We start from the raw sequence: 15774 nt of genomic DNA, 5'->3' as shown, positions 1-15774 counted from the left end.
GTTAAACACACGCTGGAGTCCGGTAACAGCGCCCTGGCGCCCATAGTTAGTTCTCCTGAATGGGACTCGCAGAAGAGAGTTATTGCGCAGAGCTCGAACGCGAGCTTGAAGATCGAGGCGTCCGAGGATTGTAGGGCAATCCACCCTGGCAGACAGTAAGTCCGAGACGAACAGGGCTCGAGAGCAGTCCCTCCGGATGCTTAGAGTATCGAGCTGTATTAACTGACAACGGTTTTCGTAGCTCGGCAGCTGAAATCTGTTTTGCCAAGGAAGATGTCGGAGTGCAAAGCGTATGAACCGGCGTTGGACGGCCTCGATTCTGTCGACACCGTTCTGGTAGTAAGGGTTCCAAACAGCAGAACAATATTCCAGTGTTGAGCGAACCAGCGCACAATAGAGAGATTTTAAACAGTATACGTCCTTAAAGTTTTTCGCTATTCGAAAGATGAACCCAAGCTGTCTTGAAGCCTTATCCACAATGGATGATGTATGTGGTTTGAACGTTAGTGCCGAATCCATGATGACTCCGAGATCCTTGACGTTAGAGTGTCTTGGAATACTCGAGTCGAAGAGATGGTAGTTAAACTGAATCGGATGGCGTTTCCGCGTGAACGTAACGATTGAGCATTTGCTCGGGTTTAAAACCATTCTGTTTAGATCACACCACGTACTAAAGCTGTCCAATTCCCTCTGAAGAAGCTCGGCATCGGTTTTATCCCGTATTTGTTGAAAAATTTTCATGTCGTCGGCAAAAGAAAGGCGGGGTCCTTGTAATTTGATGTTGACGTCATTAAAGTAGAGGAGGAATATCACTGGACCGAGATGGCTTCCTTGTGGGATACCGGATGTAGCGAAGAATGGTGTAGATAGACAGTCCTTAATGCTGATTTGGAGCTGCCTTCCTTCGAGGTAGGAACGAAACCAGCGCAGAAGTTGTCCATGAATACCGAGTTTGTCCAGCTTCGCTATTGCGATATCATGATTGATTTTGTCGAAGGCCGCAGATAGATCCATGTAAATAGCATCGGTTTGCAATCCGTCAGCGAATCCATCCATTGCATATGTTGTGAACGAGAGCAGGTTAGTCGTTGTCGATCGTTTAGGCATAAATCCGTGTTGATCGTCTGCAATGTAGTGTTTGCAGTGAAAGAAAAGAGGGTCTAAGACAACCAGCTCGAATAGTTTTGATACTGCACTTAAACACGAGATTCCTCGATAATTGTCAATGTTCGATTTGTTTCCTTTTTTGTGAACTGGAAACATGTGCGCTGCTTTCCAGCAGGAAGGGAATATTCCAGTATTGAGTGATAGCACAAAGACTCGCCGAAGTGGTTCAAGAAGCCCGCTGATGCACTTTTTGACAAAAATCGAAGGAACGCCATCTGGACCCGGGGAACTAGATGCTTTCAGCTTGGAATTTGCTGCAAGAATGGCAGCATTATCGACACAAATTCGGTTGATGGTTCGTCCTAGAGAAGGAGTTAGATTTGAAGCGGCAGCGACTTGTTGTGGGGAAAGGTTCTCGTCGGAAAAAACGCTTGAAAATTTGTCGGAAAACAATTGGCAAATTTCCTTAGTGTCGGTGCCTAAAACTCCATTTAATGACATACAAGATGGTAACCCGGATTCTTTTCGCTGCTCGTTCACATATTTCCAAAACGACTTGGGCTTGGATTTCAGTTGACGTTCGACGTTTCGCTGATATCTAAAAAAGGCACGTCTGCTTTGCTGTTTGTATTCGTGGTTGAGTTGAAAGTAGTGGTTTCGTAATGCAAGTGTCTTATGCTTCGAGAACTTTTTAAATGCGGCTCGTTTGGCAGTTTTTAATCGTCTAAGCACTGTTGATTGCCAGGGAGGGTGTTGATTTGTGCTGACTGTTCGTTTTGGCACATGACGGTCGATTAGGTAGTTAAGAATATTAGAAAACGTCATCGCTGCTTCGTTCGCGTCATCATTGTTAAGATTTTCGTCCCAATTTATATCCAACAGCGTGCTAACGATGCTGTCGTAGTCAGCGTTTTTAAAATCGTAGACGATAGAGCTTGAGACGTCTTCAAAACTCACTCCTAGGTTACCAGCGAGTACAAGATGTAGTGGGGGATGATGGCGCACATGCTGGACTAAAGGTGTCGGTGCGGCGCAGCAGTACGGAGCGTAGTCCCGGGCACTTACAAAGCAGAGGTCCAATGTACGTCCGTTCTCGTTGATGATATTATTAATTTGCCGAAGAGTTGCGCTACTGTAGTTGTCCAAGATACAACTGGGATTGTTGATAAGCACAGATTTTTCGATATCCAATCGTAGAAATCCGTTACTTGCTGGGCACCAGGTCAAGCCAGGTAAGTTAAAGTCGCCCAGTATAACAATATCATCAGATGGGGCAGCGATCGAGGTGATGAAAGAAACGGAGGAAAGATGTACATCGATCAGGCTGTAATCACGAATTCGGTCAGGTGGAAAATACACGACACACAGGAAGAGATTGCGATCGGCAAGTTTCACTGATATCCACACTTGCTCGGAGCTCTCCCACCGCTCATCGTTGATCACTCGGGCTTTTATACCATGGCGAACGGCGATGAGTACACCACCACCTGATGTCTTGCGGCTGTTGAGGGCATTGCGATCACAGCGGAAGACATCAAATGTTGAACCAAACACCTGGTGAGACAGAGTACGGTTGTTGAGCCACGTCTCGGTTAAGGCGATGACGTCATAACAGCAGCCCGTGGTCGCGAGCAAATAGCTGTCCGTTGATGAATTTAAGCCACCAACATTCTGGTAGTAAATCTCGATGTTATTGGATGACGGATCAGGTTCTGCAGAGGGCGAATCAACTGCATCGCGCTCCAGAATGCAGCGATCATCATCGGCGACAGAAATAGTTGACATCTCGTCACAAGATGTTAGAGCAAAAGGCAAATTACTGGAAGCGAAGAATACATCAGCGCTTGAAGTGTTCGGATCAGATGTATACTTGCCATTTGTGGCGGGTTGGAAGACCCTTTCACCCATCCCACACACAGGACCGGGACGACTGATGATCGCTGGCTGCAATTGCTCGACTGTGGCGGGGGGCTCGAGGGCTTCCATAGTGCCAACTGCGGTGCGTCCCAGTATGCGTTGAACCCCGATGGAGCGATGCGGAGAGCAGGAACGGGACGGTAGTAGCTTACGGCGAGTGTTGGACGATGAACTAGAAGCGTGAATCGGTTTAACCGTTGTATCGTTACAATTTGTATAATACTTGCCGAGAAAGGCGGCTTGGAAGACCCCTTCTCCACCCACACATACAGGACCGGGACGACTGCTGAACGCTGGCTGCAAGGGCTCGACTGTAGCGGGGGGATCGAGGGCTTCCATTGTACCAACTGCATTGCGTCCCAGTATGCGATCAGCGTCGACACTCCTTCACAATGGCGGTGTAGCTTGGTATAGTGGCATTGCCAATCGTTGCGGAGTCCTCTGTAGGGTTGATGGGCCGGGTTGACTTAGCGGAATACATGCGACTTCCGAAGGCGTAGGAAAATCAGTCGGTGGGCACCAAATGTTCTGGGTACGGCTATCCTCAAATTCCCTGAACAATATGCCTTGCGGCCATGTGTCAGGGTTAAGAGCTGCTTCACGGTACTTTGGGTGAACTCCAACTTTGAAAGATATGAAGTTCAGAGTACTGACGTCTATGCCTTTTTTAACAAGCGGAATGACCTTTATTTCCTCGTTGCAGTTTAGCCCTTCTTTGGACATTTTTTCGACTGTCTCCTTGCTAACGCTGGGATGAAAGCGGGAAAGATACATCCAGAGCAACGGAGTGGGAGGAGGAACCGTGAGAATGTTGCTATTATCGACTAGCTTTCGACCGCCGACAAGAATACTGCTCGGATCAGGACCATCCTCGCGACGACGTTTCTGAGGTGGTCGAGATGTACCGGAATTTGGCCGGACTGGAGTGGCTGTTGAAACCTTTCTGGCGAGGTGCGAAATTTGCTGGTTATTTTTTGATAACTCTGCCTTTAGTTCAGCACAGACGTCATCCGTTTTCCCAGCGATAGCAGCGATAACACATCCAAGCGAGGAAACGGTGTCGCGAAAGCGAGCAAACTTCATCAACTTGACACATTCATTGCACATCCAAAATAAATTTGGATTTTCGGCAAGTTTTTTCAAGAACGGCTTGTTGAGTTGTTTACCGCACTGCATATGCACCACATTTTTGCAAAATCCCATGCACTCGATAAAGTCATCGTCCGATTTGACGGTTTTCGCGCAGTGATCGCATGCACTTGTCATAATGCCGATTTTCTACCCGCCCTAGATCCGACTTTTCGTTTTCGTCTCACTGTGCGCCAAGTTATGGTGGGAAATACTTTCCTCTACTCGCGTGCAGATGGCGAAATGAGCGCGTGAATTTTTTGTGGGTAATTACACACAGGTCCGGTGATGTAAACAATCTCGATTTTCACTGGACTTTTTCACGACACAAAACAAAATTTGTAGAAAACACTTTACAACTTCACAATACCAAGGGCGCAAACAAAATTTAAGATCGACTGATACGATAAACGACGATTAAACGGCACAAATCACGTCAAATATTAAAAAAATAACTGGAGCGATGTTCAAATGATGCGAAATTTGGCATCAGAGCTTACTTCGACAATTTTCACCATTTGAAAGGGGGGGGGGTGGTCTTCAAGATTTCAAAAATGAGTGCTTTTTTACAATGCCCTTATATACATATTATGTACCCTCAAGAAGATAAAAAAAATCATCTTCGCACGTTTTAATGAACAAGCATTCCAATTCAATAAATTGAAATGATTATTTGAAGTTATTATTACACTATAAATTGATTACAATTTAGTTAGCAAATTCCCTCAAAAGCATCAAACATGCAGGTAGAATTTAGCATTGCAGCCATCAATTGAAACATTGATTGCCACAAGAAATTCACTTTTTCTTTCGTGATGCTACTCAGATTGGTTGGGGCAAATAAAGCGATTGTGTAAGAACGAAATTGGACGCGTGCTAGTCATCGTTCTTTTAGCCGTGTTACCTGCAAAGCTGGCCCAAACCAATAAACTGAAATTCAATTTTCGTCATCAAAATTATTTTTTTTCTCTGGTACAAAATAATTAAATTAATAGCCTTCAAAGCATTTTGGTGCTTGAAGATGCCAGATCTTGTTGACACAGTTTGCTGCTGCGTGTTGAGATCCCTTTCCTGGGCGGTGAAGCCGCTTGGGGGTCATTCAGTCTGCCTTCTCTCGCTTTATCGTTCCCGTCCATGTCATCATCGGTACTGCTTTCTTGCTGTTCACGATCTGAGGTTCTTATTTGTTTCTTGTTCTTACGGGTCGCTGTTGTAAATCCGTCTTCATCGGTATTTGCTTCTTTATTGGCGATGCTAGTTGTTGGTTTGGGAGCGGTTGTCGTGGTCGTTGTATCTGCATTATTGGTTAATTGGATCGTTGTTTTTGGTTTATCTGAAGGTGTCGGTGGCTGCTTGATAGAGTTGGCTGTAGTAGATTAGTTTTGACTAATTTTGAGTTGTTTGCTTGTAGGTCATGCCTTCCTTCAGTGATTTGCATTCGATAGTCATGTAAGAAGGTATTGGTTTAGTTAATCGCATCCTCAGCACAATAGGAAGCCGTTGGGAATGTCGGTGAAAAAAATTCTCCAGGTGTCATTCGGAATAGATTCTACTTCTCCATATTGCGATATGATTCGTTTGATGTAATCTTCTCAAGTGCGCGGGGCCAAATCATGGATACGCACGTCCACCATGTCGTTTTCCATATGCACGGGAATCTTAAATCTGGTGTTATTAAATTCGACCTCGTGTTTCATGTTGTTCTTTGCAATTAAGTTTTCGGCCTGTGCTAAGCTTCTAAACGTGATCAAAATACAGTTTTTACGTGATGTAGCTGAATGTACGTAACTTCAGCGAGATTAAGCTCCATTTTAACTTTAACTAACTGTTCCACTTCCTGAACTGTGGGTCTAACACGAGTTTTATTAAAGTCGATCGAAATCGTGTTATCCCGTAGCACGGGCACTTTTGTTTCATTTGGTATACTCATTTCACTCAGCAGCCGGGAGCAACGATACAATTTGTGTACTGATATAGAACAGAAGCCGGCATGATTCATTGGTGCCTATAGTCTGCTATAGAGTAACGAGAAAGATAATAGACTATTCTCAGCCTCCTGGTGGACCATAGTCAACAACACAAGTTCGTTCGTACACACCGAAATTTGATAAAAAACTTCAGCGTACTTCCATCAACTAAAGGCTTTACTAAACCCCCAAATGGCGGAAACCAGGCAAAACTCAGCCAAACCTCAGCGAAAAAAGTTCGGTGTACAGAGTGAACAGTCCACTGCATCTCTGACTTATAGTACTGCAGGAAGGGCTTCATACAGAGGAGTTCGCCCCAACACTTCTCAGGCTCCATTCGCGATTGAGAATATTTTTCAACCCCTCATCGCATGACACTATGGACTTAGGGTTACCTGTTTGATGAGTTTTACCGGAACAGTTGGTCCGTAGTGCAATTCTTAGCCGATTGAAACAACCACTACCAACACTACACGGTTTGTCTAGGCTGCTCGGAGAAAGAAGCTGACATTTAGGGTCAGCTTCCATAGACGGCCGAACAGCCGTCCATGCATAGATTGCAGGTCGATGTTGTGATTAAGCAAATCGACGAGAAGTTTATACAACATCGAGATTGCAACCAAGAACATAAAATATCGGTTGGGAACTTTTCTCTTAATAAAAAATTTGTTGAAATAATGAGATGAATACCTTGTTCTAGCTGATATGTAGTGCTCTGAAAAAAAGAAAAGAAACTCCGTTCAATGATACCTAATTAGCATTTTAAAATGTTCCGCACACGCGATTAACAAACATGAACCACGAAAGAAAAGCCGGAGCGCAACAAAAGCAAAACTTGAAAAAGGTTAATTTCATTTTCAGTTAATTTGACTGCACAGTTTACACGTTCACTTGACGAAGACGCAGTTGCCCCGACTGCCGACGTGTAGTCGTATTTAGTACAGCAGAAAGGTGTGACGTTCGATGCGCTTGGCAGACGATGATGATGAGTGATTGTCACGAACATTTACGATGCAGACTTGTGTGAATTTTTGCTACTCCTGGCGGAAAAAATTGCTCGAATGATGTCGCTTTCTATGTGATGAAATGTAAAATACATCAACACGAGCAACACGGTGAATTTCTTCTATTTTTTTGTTGCTTCTGGAGCTTGATATCCAATTTCTTCAAACAAGTATTACCGAAAAAAGGTTCTTGTGGATATCTTTTCATCTGAAGAGTCATCCGACAGACAGCGATGACCGCACGTTCCCAGCCAGTCGCAGGAAAGGTCTCACGCAGATGGACCATCACCAATACAAATCTCTCGCCAAATACCCCTCGGGCATGCTGCAATGGCAAGTCCTAGCCGCCGCCGTATCGCATCACAGTCCGTCAGCTAGTCAACCAGTGAGTGCCAGTGGCAAGTCAAGTGGTATCAATCAGCAGCTTTCGATTTCAACCAGGCAGGCTCTTCTCCGCTGAAGCAACACTCAATCATCAGCTATTAGCAAAAAAAAAGTGCCACTTCCCGCGTAGGTACGTCGTGATCAGTGGGAACCCGCGCAAAGACCTTGTAATGACTGTTCGTTGCTGCAAAAGAATTGCACATATTTTATCCGGACGGGCAAAACTTTCTGTTGCATTTTTTACGGGTCGTACTCGCGGTGGCAGATGACCGGTGGATGGTGTTTTAGCTTCACGAAGTCACGTCTTGCGAGTTAATGTTTTTTTTTTCTTGCTCATTGCGATAGCCGAGTCGCCGGTCAATTTCTCGTGTTCGATAGTTGTCTTTTCGGCAAACATGCGCATGAATGATTCATGAGCTGCAAACTGCCTCCGAGAAAACGGGTTCCGGATCGGTAATACTTGGTACGAAGTTTCTTGGCAATCTAGTGCGTCAATGAATTGCATCTATTGCATTTATGGTATTTTCGTTTTTGACAGTGCATTATACCGGTGCACAGTTGTCGGAAACGCCAAAAACGTGAACTTAATTCACTGGAGGCCAAACCATCGAATATATCCACAGGGGGTCTTTGGAGGAATTATTGGTATGAATATTCCCCACAAATTGATAAAAATTGAAATTAGGCATGGCTTACTATGATCGAACTAAAAAAATTAAGGTGGAAAGTTGCTGCGTTCGACGAAGTTTCAGAAATGCTCGTAGTGAAGAGTTTTGTTGAAGAACTTGAGCTTGTAGGACCAAAGGTTATCGATTTATAAGGCGTTTTCTATGGCTACCCCGTTAAATCTAGTTTTTTCAATATAACTTTTTTCATTGTGACTTTTCGTGCAAACGATGTGCAAGACAAATATGGAGGTATTAAAACTACATAATATTGTCGAAGATTGTAAGTAAAAATACTCTTTCGTTTCAAAGTTATCGAAGATTTTTACATATTTTTACACCAACTTCAACTACATATAAGAAAGAAAGGTTCAAACCAAAACTCACGAACAGGCACTTTTTTCACTATCTAAACTATGCACAATAAAGGTAAGAAGGTTTGGTCCGTGGTACTCTAGAACCCTATGAATAGGGTAAGGTTACTATATCATGTTTTGCCTTTCTCAATAGAAAGGTATTGCAATTGCTCTGAAAACCGACTCTTTAACGGAGGCCCGGAGGGCCGAGTGACATATACCATTTGATTCAGTTCGTCGAGTTCGGCAAATGTCTGTGTGTGTGTATGTATGTGTGTATGTATGTATGTGTGTGTGTATGTGTGTGTGTATGTGACCAAAAATGTCACTCATTTTTCTCAGAGATGGCTGAACCGATTTTGACAAACTTAGTCTCAAATGAAAGGTGCAACGTTCCCATAGGCTGCTATTGAATTTCTAATGGATCCGACTTCCGGTTCCGGAATTACAGGGTGATAAGTACGAACACGCAGAAAATGTCGATTTTAATAAATTCTGCAATGAATGTATAAAGGTGAAAATTTTTCCAAAATATGACCACAACTGCTTCGATTTGTAGTATTAGGTCACTTGCATCCATCCAAAGTCTATTTGGCCACATTGGCCACCATTCTCGGTTCCGGAAGCCCCGGCGGAAGTATCTAAATTCAGAATAACAGTCACATCGGTTTCTCGGAGATGGCTAGACCGATTCGACTAAACTTGGCCTCAAATGAAAGGTATTGCGTCCCCGTAAATGGCTATTTAATTTCATCCCGATCCGACTTCCGGTTCCGGAGTTACAGGTTGTGGCGTGCGATCACATAGCAAATTGTGATTCAAACCGATACTCCGATGAAAGCAAAAAAGGTAAAAATTTCGCTAAAATGTCTCTCAAACAACTTAAATTTGCTGTTCTAGGTCACCGACGGCCAACCAAACTTTCGTTGACTACATTGACCACCATAGACGGTTCCGGAAGAGCCCGGGAAAAGCGGCCATCTTTCAAAATTTACGAACTCGCATCAGTTTCCCGGAAATGGTTAGGCCGATTTTCACAAACTTAGTCCCAAATGATAGCTAAAATATCCCCACAGATGTCTATAAAATTTCGTACGGATTGCTTATATGGGTCCGGAAATATAGACTAAATCGTCCGGTCACATATGAAATTCCCATATAAGCCGGAACTCAAATTTTTTTTTCAAAGGGGGGACCCCATGAAATTTCAGAAATCGAATTCGTATTTTTGATGCCAATCATCTTTAAAATGCATGAAACGTCGAGATTTTATGTTATCTCGAAAAAATTTTTTTTATAAAAATCGACTTTTTGGGACTTTGCCGATTTTGCACCTTTTTGCCTTTCTCAATAGAAAGGTATTGCAATTGCTCTGAAAACCGACTTTTTAACGGAGGCCCGGAGGGCCGAGTGACATATACCATTCGATTCAGTTCGTCGAGTTCGGCAAATGTCTGTGTGTGTGTGTATGTATGTGTGTATGTATGTATGTGTGTGTGTGTATGTGTGTGTATGTGACCAAAAATGTCACTCATTTTTCTCAGAGATGGCTGAACCGATTTTGACAAACTTAGTCTCAAATGAAAGGTGCAACGTTCCCATAGGCTGCTATTGAATTTCTAATGGATCCGACTTCCGGTTCCGGAATTACAGGGTGATAAGTACGAACACGCAGAAAATGTCGATTTTAATAAATTCTGCAATGAATGTATAAAGGTATATGTATAAAGGTGTGTGTGTATGTGTGTGTGTATGTGACCAAAAATGTCACTCATTTTTCTCAGAGATGGCTGAACCGATTTTGACCAACTTAGTCTCAAATGAAAGGTGCAACGTTCCCATAGGCTGCTATTGAATTTCTAATGGATCCGACTTCCGGTTCCGGAATTACAGGGTGATAAGTACGAACACGCAGAAAATGTCGATTTTAATAAATTCTGCAATGAATGTATAAAGGTGAAAATTTTTCCAAAATATGACCACAACTGCTTCGATTTGTAGTATTAGGTCACTAGCATCCATCCAAAGTCTATTTGGCCACATTGGCCACCATTCTCGGTTCCGGAAGCCCCGGCGGAAGTATCTAAATTCAGAATAACAGTCACATCGGTTTCTCGGAGATGGCTAGACCGATTCGACTAAACTTGGCCTCAAATGAAAGGTATTGCGTCCCCGTAAATGGCTATTTAATTTCATCCCGATCCGACTTCCGGTTCCGGAGTTACAGGTTGTGGCGTGCGATCACATAGCAAATTGTGATTCAAACCGATACTCCGATGAAAGCAAAAAAGGTAAAAATTTCGCTAAAATGTCTCTCAAACAACTTAAATTTGCTGTTCTAGGTCACCGACGGCCAACCAAACTTTCGTTGACTACATTGACCACCATAGACGGTTCCGGAAGAGCCCGGGAAAAGCGGCCATCTTTCAAAATTTACGAACTCGCATCAGTTTCCCGGAAATGGTTAGGCCGATTTTCACAAACTTAGTCCCAAATGATAGCTAAAATATCCCCACAGATGTCTATAAAATTTCGTACGGATTGCTTATATGGGTCCGGAAATATAGACTAAATCGTCCGGTCACATATGAAATTCCCATATAAGCCGGAACTCAAATTTTTTTTTCAAAGGGGGGACCCCATGAAATTTCAGAAATCGAATTCGTATTTTTGATGCCAATCATCTTTAAAATGCATGAAACGTCGAGATTTTATGTTATCTCGAAAAAATTTTTTTTATAAAAATCGACTTTTTGGGACTTTGCCGATTTTGCACCTTTTTGCCTTTCTCAATAGAAAGGTATTGCAATTGCTCTGAAAACCGACTTTTTAACGGAGGCCCGGAGGGCCGAGTGACATATACCATTCGATTCAGTTCGTCGAGTTCGGCAAATGTCTGTGTGTGTGTGTGTGTGTATGTATGTGTGTATGTATGTGTGTGTGTGTGTATGTGTGTGTGTATGTGACCAAAAATGTCACTCATTTTTCTCAGAGATGGCTGAACCGATTTTGACAAACTTAGTCTCAAATGAAAGGTGCAACGTTCCCATAGGCTGCTATTGAATTTCTAATGGATCCGACTTCCGGTTCCGGAATTACAGGGTGATAAGTACGAACACGCAGAAAATGTCGATTTTAATAAATTCTGCAATGAATGTATAAAGGTGAAAATTTTTCCAAAATATGACCACAACTGCTTCGATTTGTAGTATTAGGTCACTAGCATCCATCCAAAGTCTATTTGGCCACATTGGCCACCATTCTCGGTTCCGGAAGCCCCGGCGGAAGTATCTAAATTCAGAATAACAGTCACATCGGTTTCTCGGAGATGGCTAGACCGATTCGACTAAACTTGGCCTCAAATGAAAGGTATTGCGTCCCCGTAAATGGCTATTTAATTTCATCCCGATCCGACTTCCGGTTCCGGAGTTACAGGTTGTGGCGTGCGATCACATAGCAAATTGTGATTCAAACCGATACTCCGATGAAAGCAAAAAAGGTAAAAATTTCGCTAAAATGTCTCTCAAACAACTTAAATTTGCTGTTCTAGGTCACCGACGGCCAACCAAACTTTCGTTGACTACATTGACCACCATAGACGGTTCCGGAAGAGCCCGGGAAAAGCGGCCATCTTTCAAAATTTACGAACTCGCATCAGTTTCCCGGAAATGGTTAGGCCGATTTTCACAAACTTAGTCCCAAATGATAGCTAAAATATCCCCACAGATGTCTATAAAATTTCGTACGGATCGCTTATATGGGTCCGGAAATATAGACTAAATCGTCCGGTCACATATGAAATTCCCATATAAGCCGGAACTCAAATTTTTTTTTCAAAGGGGGGACCCCATGAAATTTCAGAAATCGAATTCGTATTTTTGATGCCAAACATCTTTAAAATGCATGAAACGTCGAGATTTTATGTTATCTCGAAAAATTTTTTTTTATAAAAATCGACTTTTTGGGACTTTGCCGATTTTGCACCTTTTTTCAGTTCAATATTACCGTGGCTGTTTTTTCTTTTTCAAAATTTTAGAACTCGAATAATGATTTATTTTCCTGTATATAGTTGTCATGTGATGTATAATAATAAAATGTAATATATGCATTTAAAAGCTTTTAATGAATATAAACAACGCACACATTCTCGTGATTCATGATTGAGAAAGGCACAATTGCACCGCTAGGTGGATTAAAATAGGTTTTTTTTTACTTTTTCCATACAAAAATAAGCAATAAATTCGGCCCATTTGGATGTCCCGCAAGAAACGTTTTGTTGATGAGACTCGGTCATCTTGAAAGATCATCACGAAAGAAAAAAAAGTAACGGTATCTTCTGTTCTTTGGGCAATACACACAAGTAACTGACTTTTTCATTCGCTTTTCACTGGTTCAAATATAATCAGAAGCACATTGAGTATCATCATCGATGTCTCTGATGGTTGGAAATAGACTAGAGAAGAAATGGTTGCCTAATTCCTTCACAGATGACGAACTTTTCAAAATGGCATAATTATTTTTAAAAAAATCATCCCAAAAGACAAAGTACTTATTTTTGGTATCCTCCATAGTGTTTTGTTGGGATAATGCGGTTGAACCGATCCATTTCTTCCTACATGGAACCATGGAAAACAAGCCATATTGCCGTATGACGGCACCATTAAACAAGGACTTTTAAAGGACAAATAAATACGTGCCGATCAGACAGCACACTACGGTCACCTCGTCTACGGAAATTAAATCCAACAAGCAGTATATAATACCATTACCTGAACTACAAACCAAATTTGTGACTACTATTCAGATCATAACTGCAAAAGCTGCATCCGGTACCTCCAAGCAATAACAAGCACCATCAGCGAGGAAACAATTGCGAAAGACGATGGGAAGGAAGTAATAAAGAACATCTAATCACGAGCATCAGGGCAGCATTGACTCTAATGACATGAACGTGTACCATAACGAAAAAGACATGCATGATGGCCAACAAACAGTTGTCGAGGAAGCGAATATGTTTCCTCCGTTAAAAAGGGGTCTTCACGGGCAAGTCCCACGCTAGGACAGGCACTAATTTTCGATTTTTTTTTCCGTTTCATTGCTTTCGTGCTGTTAATATATAACGACTCCAGGGCTCTATCACCGATCACCAGAAAATTACCATCAATATGGATATCGTTTAAAAGCTGGTGGTCCGTAGATAACGGAATCTCAAGTTTGATGCCATTTTGAAATCCAAGACGACGGCTTCCAGCTACCAAAAAACTGTAAAAACCAGGGGGTAGTTAGTAATTAACGGTCTTTGACGTTTGACCTCATTTTAAAATCCACGATGGCGATTTCTGTTTAGCACAAAACACTGAAAATTACCATCAATATGGGTGCCATTAGAAAGGAGGTGGTCATTAGATAACGGAAATTGATGTGTGACGCCACTTCAAAAATGGTAAAATGGCGGCTTCCAGTTACCAGAAAACTGAATGACCTACATCAATAAAGGTGTCATTTGAAAAGGTGTGATAATTGGATGACGGAACTTGATGATTGACACCATTTTCAAATTAAAAGTTCAATAACTTATCCTAAACAGGGGACGGCAATAACATAGTTGGTAAATCGATTGCCTAATACACAGCTCATCTGTGTTCGATTCCCAACCAGAGAAAGGCGGCGAATGACCCTAAAGTTAAAACCTCTACAATCAAAACAAACAAAAAACTTCTTCTAAAGGGACGAAGATAGATATTGATTCCCAGCCCCGCACATAGCGTTGAGAATTTTTCTAAAAAGAGATTTCTCTAACCCGAAAAAGAGGTGACTGATTCTAAGGTTAAAAATTGTATAACCAGAAAATAAAAACATCTCCTAAGAAAATTGCATTGATTTGCAGTCTTCGGCAAAGTTGGAGGCAATAAAATTATCTTCCTTATATTCACTGGTAGTGATAAACTGATGCATACAGTGTCACTTAGCGGTAAAAAAATAAGACAGTGGGCTTTCTCCATGTAAATTGTTGAACAATCCAATACAAACCTCGATCACGTTGGTCCGGTAGCTAGACTTGTCTGATTTGGTTCAAATTTGGAGCAGACAATCCTAGAAGGAACGACTAGTAATCCGCTCAGGAGTAGCTCGATGCGGGTTTTTTTCTTGTCACTGTGCTGGACTCCCTCAACCAACAGCTTAAAGACGACACCCATGTTGATGAAGTTTGTCACTGTTCTGGCCAGTGTTGCCACATACTATTCTGTACCTAGAGTGAAAAAATCTTTTCCACCCATACTTAATTTTTAGAAAATCAGTATCAAAATTTGCACCACTAAAAAGAGTTAAAACATTCGTTTTACTAATATTTCTTCGCAGGATATGTTCACAATACATTTTTCTGCAACTTTTCACATTTTTTCTGTTTAGACTAAAGTAGTGTACCCGTTCAAAAAATGTTTTTCAAATAAAAAAAATAGAGGAAAGATGTCTTCGGCATAATTGTAAAATATTATGTTTTGAATAACTTCGTCGAAGATACCACAGATATCAGACCGATTTTAGAAGAGAAATTGTGTTTTTGCAAATATGACCTAAAAATCAGATTTTCCATGTTAAAACCTTGATTGATTAATTTAATATGTTCTACAAACTTGCAAGTATCACCAAAAACAACTTTTTGTTGAATGATCCCCTACTTTAAAATCAATGTTTTGACTTCAAACAGTATATTCCATATTAATTTGCACTATTTTCGTCAAAGAATTTTATTTTCATAGGCTTTTAGCAACCAGACTTTGGTTATTCATTCCAAAAATAAATAAGATATTACATTAAATTAGTTATTATAATTGTTTATTGGGGCTATAACCCCGAAGGGTCATTCAACCTAAAACATTAAGTAAGGATTTACTGGGACTTTTTGCTTGGGTATGACAGTTTATAACATAAAATGTGTTAATATTATTTTTGTTTTATTATATAGCAACCCAGGGTGATTTCTAAGGGGTGATACGAAAAAGGTTGAGAACCGCTGATCTAGACTGTCTTTTGAAAAGGGTAAAACTTTTTTCACAGAGAACAGACATCCATAATCGAACAAATACATTATAAAACGTGCGTAAACATTTGAATTAATATACGATAAAACACTAGCGCCGCCACACCAACTTATCCCAACTATCCGTCAAATCCATTCCGGAACCGGTTCGAAATCCTGAATTGATTCAGTATTAAATCTGGCTCAAAGATCAAAAGTCAATCG

General features: G+C 41.6%; 2 protein-coding genes across 2 annotated transcripts in view; both read right to left on the bottom strand.

The window, feature by feature from the left end:
* Positions 1–15774, bottom strand: part of LOC131694087 (cAMP-dependent protein kinase catalytic subunit PRKX) — a 215859-nt gene that overhangs the window by 102077 nt on the left and 98008 nt on the right. The gene's annotated exons all lie outside the window — the stretch shown is intronic.
* Positions 2918–4487, bottom strand: LOC131694088 (uncharacterized). Its single transcript, XM_058982465.1, has 2 exons — positions 3248–4487; positions 2918–3196 (listed from the first exon to the last, which is right to left on the bottom strand). Exon 1 carries the CDS (start codon positions 4288–4290, stop codon positions 3412–3414), a length of 879 nt encoding a protein of 292 aa, XP_058838448.1. The 5' UTR covers positions 4291–4487; the 3' UTR covers positions 2918–3196; positions 3248–3411.

Source organism: Topomyia yanbarensis, chromosome 3, assembly GCF_030247195.1.
Source record: "Topomyia yanbarensis strain Yona2022 chromosome 3, ASM3024719v1, whole genome shotgun sequence".
NCBI classification, from domain to species: Eukaryota; Metazoa; Arthropoda; class Insecta; order Diptera; family Culicidae; genus Topomyia; species Topomyia yanbarensis.
This window is presented reverse-complemented; position numbering and strand designations above follow the sequence as displayed.

Coding starts and splice junctions, on each gene's coding strand:
- LOC131694088 (XM_058982465.1), bottom strand. CDS start 4,290: ATGACAAGTGCATGCGATCACTGCGCGAAAACCGTCAAATCGGACGAT.